Below are 10,000 nucleotides of genomic sequence, written 5' to 3'. Positions count from 1 at the left end.
ATCATTACCTTCGGTAATTGCCAGGCACGACGATCTTCTTTGAAGCGACCGCCTTCATGACGCGGCTCAGCACCTCGTAAATAGGCCCATTCATCTGCTGAGTCAGCTTACCCTGGTACTGCTTCTCCAGCTCTTCTCTACAAAACGTAGAAAGAAAAAAGGACATACAGAAACGATTTAAGAGTAACTCTCCACCACTGTAACTAGATACTATCTATATACAGTCAGAAAGTGCAACAACTAGGGACAAAACTGACAGAGTACTGAGACATTCGATGCCCTGACACCTAGCTTCAACATCCTGTTCCTTTCTACATTTATTATTGGCTCAATACCCGAGTCTCTACAAAACGCATGAAAACACGCATGTACAAACACAAACACAGACACAGTGTCATATTGAGTCTTGTTGCTTGCTCCGTATCCAGGACGTAAAACAAGCTCTGTCAAAACGTCTCCGGCTGGCTCACATGGACAGGTGGGGCGAAGAAGCCCCCATGCCGACATGTGCATGACATCCATGTGTACACAGACATAGACAAAACACACACACACACACACACACACACACACACACACACACACACACACACACACACATATGCCCATCGCAGAAGCGATGATAACGAACAGCTATGTTAGACATACCGTATTTCCGCGCATATAAAGCCATGGCGTTATATCCGAATATAATGGCGTTATAAGTGAACAAAATTCAATGTGGAGGAAGTTGCATCCGGCGTTTAAGGTGAGTTCAATTCTTTCAGTGAACCTACAGTAGCGGTGATTCTCTCTACATGTACCCATCCCCACTGTCATAATTATGCCACACCGCCACCGCACCTTCACACAAGTTTGTATGCCACCTTGTACACAATAGGTTCACAATTTGAAATTTTCAGGGAAAATTGAAAGTATATGGATGCTCGACATGAACGTGCAACAGCACCATACGAGTTCTCCAAGTTCATACTCTGCCGATTTTTTTCATGTAAGCGTCTCTCACTTTTAGCGCCATGGCGTTAAAACCGATGCTATTTTCTCCAACAATTTGGTCCAAAACAGCGATGTTTCACCTATGACGCCATGGCTTTATATGCGCGGAAATACGGTAACAACTCGTGCTGGGATTACACCATTCAACAGCTTGCAAGGCAAATGTGTGTATGCCGGAGTATGTGGTGTGGTGTGTGTGTCGAAAAAGACAAGAATGAAAAATAGGGATTCACACACACACACACACACACACACACACACACACACACACACACACACACACACACACACACACACACACACCACCACCACCACCACCACCACCACCATCACCACCACCACCACCACCACCACCACCACCACCACCACCACCACCACCACCACCACCACCACCACCACCACCACCATCACCACCACCATCACCACCGCCACCACTACCACCACCACCACCACCACCTCCACCACGATACTATCACACGGAATACACATGCCTACAATAGTGCACTGCCAATGTATCACTGCACAAGTGCACTGACTTACGTGCTGCAGTGGCAGTGCAGTCAGGGTAGAGTAAACCAATACTAGTACTACAGTAAAACCTGGTTGAAGTGACCACCCCACGGCGCAAGCAAAAGCGGTCGTTTAAGCCAGGTGGTCTTTAGAACCAGGTCCCACAGTGCGCTAAACCCAGAGGACGCTTACACCAGGGTTTACTATAGTATGCTCTGTGTGCTTGTTGCCGTGCATCTTGTTGCCGTGCATCGTGATTGGCGTATAAGCTCATGCCCACATCTACACTCATCTGATGCCCCTTTGAATCAGATAAGCCCATGGGCCTGTCCGCGGAATTCTTCGGTATTCTGTATGGAGTGGCACAACGTGCACTGGTTTGCCACTAAATACAACGTATCTACAATGTTGTCATTAAACATGACCTCTGTGTGAAACAGAAGTATGGCGGTACTAACAGCAATTGACGGTACACAACAAAAGCAATGCCACGTTGCACGCATGATAAGAACAGGCACACCGGCAGACTCACTCTGACAGTGCCACCTCTGCTTCCATCGACTCTTCCTTGTTGAGGATGAGAATCAGAAAAGGGTAGCGCGTCTGGCCCTGCCTCATAGGAGGGTCCATAGCCACCTAGGCAAGAAACACGCATGCACACACACAACAGTGGGAGGAGGAGATATTAGAGAACGACCGAGACAAATACGAATCACAGTCATGCCTTAGTGCAAACGCTGCAGTACTACCTGGAGCAAGTGTCACTTTCCTGTTGGCCGATCGCCCATGATACAGTGTGAACTCGAAGACACAACAGCCTTTCCCTCCTTTGCTGCTCCGATAATTACTCAACCCTATATTACTAGAATACATGATCCTCGCACAAGACAAGAAACTTAAACAGCAGGCAGGCAGGCATCTGCAGAAACTCACCACAAAGTACATTTGTCGCATGTCGTTGTGAGGCAAGAGGAAGAGTCGCACGATGGACTGAAAGGGAACGGTGAAGTCGTAAGACTTGCCATGCAGGAAGAGAAACCCTGGGTATACTTTCACTGTGTAGCGTCCACTATATCGGCAATGGCAGAGGGAAACGTGGGAAAAGGAGATGCAAAGCACAACAACTGAGCAACTAAATAAAGAGAAGAAATTTGTAGATTGCACACGACAACAGATTCACACGGGCTGCCAATAACCCAAACTTTGCATACCATACTTTCTCTAATGAGAGCCCGGGCTACTTATTAGTTCAAGGACCACCTGCGCTAGAATTAGGGACTATGCTTTTATCTTTCAATGCTCCACTATCAGCCAACTTCCGTATCTAAAGGTACAAAGAGAGAGAGAGAGGAACTGACCATATGAAGAATTTTCTGAAACCTACCTTGAAGTAAACTCAAAGAGATATTGTCAAGACTAATGTTCCACAATAACATAGCCACCAGAAAGGAAATACATGTACAGTACGGATCGGCTATAGCGTTGGTGTTTGATTTTCGTGAAAATATCACTATAGGCGATATATTACTATAGGCGATAATGCATACTTAGGTATGCCTGACAAATGCGTGTATGGTGTCATTCGAATCAGTGCAGCGTGCAGAAGCGTGCTGTGCAGTACGCGCAGTGCAGAGCTACATGTAGTTCCTGCGGAAACAAAAAACTTCGCGACTTTTTGACATGAGTTTTCAAGGAGTTGCTGTCAACAAATGTGTTCTTTTGGAAGAGAAACACTTCAACACATTCAATCGACATATCAACAATATCTACATGATCGATTAGTGGGAGTAGAGTCTCAGTCTGGGTCGCCATCGCTCAACTCATCACTGCTGAAACCGTTCCAAGTGGCAGGTCGATCGACGCGTGATGTCGTATGTCACGGAGAAGCTTCTCCGCGTCCCTGATCGTCTTCGCTGTTACCTTAATGCCTTCTCCAACATCTCGGCGGAGACCACGGTAGCGCTTCAGCGCTGGTACTCATTACTGCCTCCGATCTCGCTCGAGGATGCCCCGGAACAAGCACAGCCAACGCCAAACATTTCGAATTTCCTCCGAGGGATATCATACTCATAGTCGTACCAGCGCTTCCTGGCTGCCGCGATCAGATCTCGCCATGTACGATGTATAATTTTTTATGATCATCACTATAGCCGATGAAAAATGTATGCAATAAGATCATTTTGACAAAGAAATCGTATCATTATAGCCGATATATTACCATAGCCGATTATTACTATAGCCGATCTGATATGTATAGAAAGGGGTGGTTTACGAAAATGAATTTGAGAATACGATCACTATAAGAGGTATATTACTATAGCCGACAACCCTATAGCCGATCCGCACTGTAGATCAATAACGTGCATGACACAATGTACTCAAGTACTCCTATTTAAAGGGGAAGTATACCCTAAAATCAAATTTTCACCAGTTGTAGTCTTCGGGGTGCTGAGTCGAATGGTCTTGGTCCGAGGAAGCTGCGACGCTCCCTTCCTACTTGAATCCCAATCGAACTCGCGCACTTCCACCGAAACTGGGTGACTGCGCCCTACTAGATGGGGATTTGTATGCAAAATGTCACTAAAAGCGCCATTTCGTTCTTATAAAAGCACGGGTGACCGCGATTGGCCCATATGTTGTAGTCTTTTGGACGCTGAGTCGACTGGTTTTGGTCCGAAAAGGCTGCGATTCAGCGTTCCTCCTTTATTCCCAATCGAACATGGTTGAACAAGCGGTCACGTGCTCCTGGGTGCCCAAATCACCTGGTCACCGCGCCAGCAGGCGACAACTTTCACACCGAGGTTCAACTCGAGTTCAACTCGAGTGACAGGACTACACCCAAAAAAGGTCAAACAGGCTAGTAAGTTGTACCCTGCAGGCACGGTGACCAGGTGACTGGTGTACGCAGGAGCACGTGACCGCTTGTTCAACCATGTTCGATTGGGAATAAAGGAGGAACGCTGCATCGCAGCCTTTTCGAACCAAAACCAGTCGACTCAGCGTCCAAAAGACTACAACATATGGGCCAATCGCGGTCATCCGTGCTTTTATAAGAACGAAATGGCGCTTTTATGGTGGTTTAGCGTGTCCGCTAAGCCCTGTTAACGAACGTGGAACATCTACCACTCATACTTAGTCTGATGATCATGCATCTGATTATGATGTCATTGCTATACATGCGCATGCGCAGCGCGCGCCACTCTCCCACGCATGCATTCCAAATCTTGCTTTAGAGAGAGAGAAGGAGAAAAGAGAGACTCCTTTGTCACTTTTGCTTTCTGACGACTTGACTGTTCACTGGTTTGTCCGTCAGTGTCAATTTCCCCTTCCCTCCCAACCCCATTCGACTGGGGATTACTATCTCTCCGTCACTGTCACCATAATTTCCTCAATAACAGTGTCAGTACAACTCTTGTCAATATACTTATATCGGGTGAGGGCAGTCTATCTCCGCAGCTGGCTCATTTCAATCACTACCGGTCGCAGCTCCTGCCCACGGCAGGCCGACCGTCTCTCGTTCACACTCTGTGTGCTCCAGGTCACAGCTCCTGCGCAGAGCAGGCCGACCTGTCTGTCTCTCTCTCACACACACTATGTGTGCACCGGGTCACAGCTCCTGCGCAGAGCAGGCCGACCTGTCTTTCTCATGCACGCCAGCTGCTCCGCCCAATATCCCTGATATGCCAACCAGAAAACAATGTGTTCTGAGCCGGGTGCATGCCTGTATGTGGAGAGTGCGTTAAGTGACATTTTGCATACAAATCCCCTTCTAGTAGGGCGCAGTCACCCAGTTTCGGTGCAAGTGCGCGAGTTTGATTGGGATTCAAGTAGGAAGGGAGCGTCTCAGCTTCCTCAGACCAAGACCATTTGACTCAGCACCCCGAAGACTACAACTGGTGAAAATTTGATTTTAGGGAATACTTCCCCTTTAACATTCAGTTTATGTACTGCTGAATAGTCCGGCAAATGTGACCCACGATACTACTAGAGATTGTTCTCTTATTACTTCTCAAAAACCCTTGCCGGGTCACTACTATAGACCGGGCTTTATCAGAGAAACCGGTAACTACTAGTACATCTAGTGTCAACCAATACAATTATAAACAAACATAATACATGAATGTAGATACCGCCAAAACCCGAAGAAAAACAACAAATGTGCATACACGCATACACACGCGCGCGCGCGCACACACACACACACACACACACACACACACACACACACCGCACTGAAAACGGCCAGCAGTGGCTTACCGAGGCACCAAGCATGACATTTCGTCAAACGTAATGAGCGCATCGCCAGACACACGAAGAATGTCGGCATGTGACGTGATTTTGGTGTGGAATTCCTGAGCCACAAAATAAGCAACGGATATGGCAAACGAAGCAGGAATTGCACTACTGTAGACTGGGAAATAGTGTCAGCATGATAGCTATTACCAGGGCTACTTCGAAAACAATACAACTGGCAACGCAAGGGGGAAGACGGCTAGTTTAACATATGAACAAGCAGGTAGTAGCCGTCTTTGGGCTGACGGCGGGAAAACACGATTAGGCTATCTGAATGCCTCGATAATGTGAGCCCAGAAGTCCTAGCGTTTTGCACACCACATTGCTGACCTGGCACCCAGCCCCCCCCCTCCTTTCTCCCCATTGGCTGTTGCCTGGCAACACTCAGATCATGTAAACTGTCTTGTAGTCACATGATATACCCCCAACTTAGCGTGCAATGGTATTGTACCTTGGCTGCGTCTTTGTCGTCGGCGATGCCATCACCGACAGCGGACGTGAGAGACGGTGGCACGTAGAATCTCATTTCAGAGAGCTGAACGTCCGCTTCGTCGTTCGGATGGAACTCCAAGTGTACCTCGTTCTTGGTGATGGATGTCTGGCACACACTCTCCAGTGGCAACTCAAACGATGGCTTGTCGTCGATGACAAACTTCAACGATGAGCCTGCAGGTACATGCAAGCAGGGCCCCAAGCAAACAGGCAATGACATCATGCACGTCACTATGGAAAAACTGACCTACACACCTATCATCACCTAACATACAGTAGTACTATGATGGCGCACTATAGTCTGGTATGTGACCCTGTGGCATTGCCCATGCCTCCCACAACGCAGTACACACACAACCCTACGGAACAACCGAGCTGCCAAGCTGGACAAGCAATGGAACGCATCCATGCTGAGTAAGAGAAGATGGGATTACTCATCACTCAATGGCTCTATGTTCTGTCATCATATGCATTGTTCAAATATCAGCAATTTTAGCACCATGCACCTGTAGTGCAGGAAACAATCAAATATCGAGATTCTGTGAAGAGACTGCAGAGTGCAAACACACACAGCAACACGGAGAAAAAGCATGATCAAGCCACGCTGGCAAGATGCCGTACCGCAAAAGTCGGTTTTCCCATAGCTAAGGCCGCGAACAGACCGCTCCACTTCGCTCCACGGCAGCTTGTACCATTTGCTAATCTTGCCTTGTAACCGCTGGCTTTCCTGGGAAAGAAATACAGAATGAAAAAACAAAAACAAAGAACACCGCATGCACAGAAGACACACGGGCACAGATGCAAACACGGACACACACACAGAAACACACACACACACGCACACACACACACACACACGCACACACACACACAAACACGCACGCACGCCTATCACGTCAGTCTCCAGAAAACAAGAATAAGAAACAGAAACCCGTAGTGTGTGCAAACAAGAGCAAAGCCCAAATCCCCGACACCGACACGGTCTACTATAGTCCATCATACGGTGGAATCAAGTGAAATCCAATCTCATGAATAAACCAGAATTGCATTCATTGCACAGGCCAGTGCTTATAATTAGGGGTGAAACGGTTCCATGTTTTTCATGTTCGGGTACCCGAATGCCAGCATTGTTTCCCACGGTTCGGGTATCGGTTCCATGGACTTTTTTGTCCAGACCGACAAAATGCGTTCGCGACAATTATTTTTAGAAAAAAACATTTTTACGAGCAAGAATGAGACATCGGAGAGTCCAAGTGCGAAGAAGATAGACCAGAGAACTCTTTGGAAGAGTGGGGATCGTGAGGTAAGACATTAAAATCTTGAGTAGACTTGACGTGTACATGTATTTGTACAAGAACGAGATTTTTTGAGTTTCGGTTCAAAATTTGACGGAACGGGTACCCGATTCTCTTCAGCTGGCGGTTCCAAAACCGGTTCCTTACCCGAACCGTTTCACCCCTACTTATAATGCTAGGGTTACTTATTCCCCGGAGTTGCTATATTATTGGCAAGATCGGACTTTATGCGCTACTCCTGTGTTTCTATTTGCCTGCGTGGCACAATCAATGTACGAAAATTTACACTTGAGAGTGTGTTGGCATAACCGTCATGCCACAAAGCGGAGAAGTTAACTGCTGGCCGTGTGTGCACGCAAATGCACACACATACGCACGCACACACGCACACACGCACGCACGCACGCACGCACACGCACGCACACACACACACATGGGACAGCGAGTCACGTACGGTCTCTTTGAAGCCCTGTAGCCGAGTGCAGGAGCCGGACTTGGCGACCAGTGACAGCTCCCAGCCCTTTGGCGCACGCGTCCAGTTGACTGACTCAAGCCCATCTGGGCTGAACTGTTCAATCTTGCCACTTCGGCTGGCCTTGAATGTGATCTTCTCTGGCTGCATGCGAAGACGGCCGTGGTTCTGGATAGGAAACACGGAAAGACGGGGTACAATGACGTTAACAGGCCGTCTCAAATTCCAGGGGGCCTTGGTCACCTTAGACCGGTTTTCCAGAAATATTTAATCTGATCCTATACCCATGAAACTCTCATCCATGTGCACTTTATATTGGGGGGGGGTTCTTGCAAAAGGTCCTGACAAACGGATTCCTTTCGTAGGATTTTTATTCTTCCACTTGTAGACTTGGAAAAAAACTATGAAAGTTATGAAATGAACATACTGCAAAGAGAATGAAGCAGTTCACGGTAGCAGAAGATATAGCTACCACAGCAGCAAGGCGGGAGGCGGCGAAATGGTGTGAAGCGTAGCACGTCACCAAGGGAAAACAAGCAGTGTACTATAGATTCACACGTTACGAAGAGGAAGAAGAGGAGCAAGGTGTGACTTAAATAAAAAATAAAATAAAAAGCAAGGTGTGACTATAAGTGTATAACCAAGTACAGCGGTGTAATGTTCTGCTTCTGCCTGCAAGGTTCAGCTGCTGAGTGTGAATATACACCGATTCTAACGCTTTCAAACAGCGATCAGAACACCCACATGAATCTACTGCAAGTGAATGCAAAACAATAAAACAAAACCAATTAGCAGTAACTTCAGGACTGGGCACATGTCCTAAAGGTGCAAGGGATAAATGATCAACCTTGCGAGTTTGAGTTGAAGCGTGCAGACTCACAACAAAATGACAAAGGAATAGAAAGCAAAGAAAAATAACAAAACTACAGAGCGGTTCTGCACTATGTAAAGTTGAGCAACTTTACACGAGTGGGCAGGAAAACCCATGAATTCGCGAGTTTGCATTCCACTGACGGAAAGTTGTCTAGCTAGAGTAGGTAAGTAGGGCTCCATAAGCGGCTTGGGCCGTTGGGGTACAAATTGATGACTCTCTCTCCCTGGGTCGTACACTGTCGCGTTTGGTGTTGCCAAGGGTAGGTATGTGATTTGAAAACTCCTTCTGGCGAAACACGGATCTGCATGCAGTCTACGTAAGACTTTCCGTAGATCGACTACGTTTTTTACTAATGTAATTACTAATTACATTATCTGCCCCCCCCCCCCCCCCCCCCCCCCCAGAAACTTGCGATCCCGCGGCCACGTTGTTTTCCACCTCATCGAAGCACACGTGCAGCGCGGGCTTGTGCACGAAGATGAAGCCCTTCTCCAGCAGGAAGAGCATGCCATGGTTGGCCTTGTAGCTGCAGCTGATGCACTGCCCGCCGCGCTGACTGCACACGTTCAAACACGCACACACACATAAACCAAATAAACACACGCCCAAAAACAAAACACACGCCCAAAAACAAAACGACAAATCTAAAAGAGCAGTTTGATTCTGACCATTCAAGCATGTACTCTCCGAGACAGCACATCAATTATAATGACATCACTTAGTCTGCAACTCAACGGGTGGAAACATCCAACATGATGTACTTAGTGCGTGGTACGTCCAGTACGTGTGCAGATCTCAAGCACCAGTACAACTCCTTACAGGGTCCTAGCCAAAGGGTGTGTGGGGGGGGGGGGGGGGGGGGGGGGCAGCAGCTCCCCCCCCCCCCTAGTCATTTTCCGATTTTCGTGTTTCCATGCAATTCAAAGAAAATGCAGTCGAAAGTCACTCCTAGATGGTTCATAAGGGCACATTTGTCTCGGGCGAAGTCGGGGATTCGCGCCATACGTTGCATTTAGCGTGGTAGGACAATACTACTAGGAAAAATGTGATACGGGGTAACTGTGTCCT

General features: G+C 47.6%; 1 protein-coding gene across 2 annotated transcripts in view; it reads right to left on the bottom strand.

Moving 5' to 3' along the window:
- Nucleotides 1-10,000, bottom strand: part of LOC135817355 (FACT complex subunit SSRP1-like) — a 27,171-nt gene that overhangs the window by 13,737 nt on the left and 3,434 nt on the right. For both annotated transcript variants that reach the window (XM_065330523.1, XM_065330525.1), the window contains exons 3-9: nucleotides 8,041-8,226; nucleotides 6,913-7,018; nucleotides 6,251-6,465; nucleotides 5,764-5,858; nucleotides 2,440-2,575; nucleotides 2,039-2,142; nucleotides 9-137 (exon numbers count right to left, since the gene is read on the bottom strand). In XM_065330523.1, coding sequence (XP_065186595.1) covers nucleotides 9-137; nucleotides 2,039-2,142; nucleotides 2,440-2,575; nucleotides 5,764-5,858; nucleotides 6,251-6,465; nucleotides 6,913-7,018; nucleotides 8,041-8,208 — 953 coding nt within the window. In that variant the 5' untranslated portion in view covers nucleotides 8,209-8,226. The remainder of the gene's footprint in view (nucleotides 1-8; nucleotides 138-2,038; nucleotides 2,143-2,439; nucleotides 2,576-5,763; nucleotides 5,859-6,250; nucleotides 6,466-6,912; nucleotides 7,019-8,040; nucleotides 8,227-10,000) is intronic.

This window comes from Sycon ciliatum, chromosome 5 (genome assembly GCF_964019385.1).
Source record: "Sycon ciliatum chromosome 5, ocSycCili1.1, whole genome shotgun sequence".
NCBI lineage: Eukaryota > Metazoa > Porifera > Calcarea > Leucosolenida > Sycettidae > Sycon > Sycon ciliatum.
Note: the sequence above shows the minus strand (reverse complement) of the source record. Positions and strands in the feature narration are given on the sequence as shown.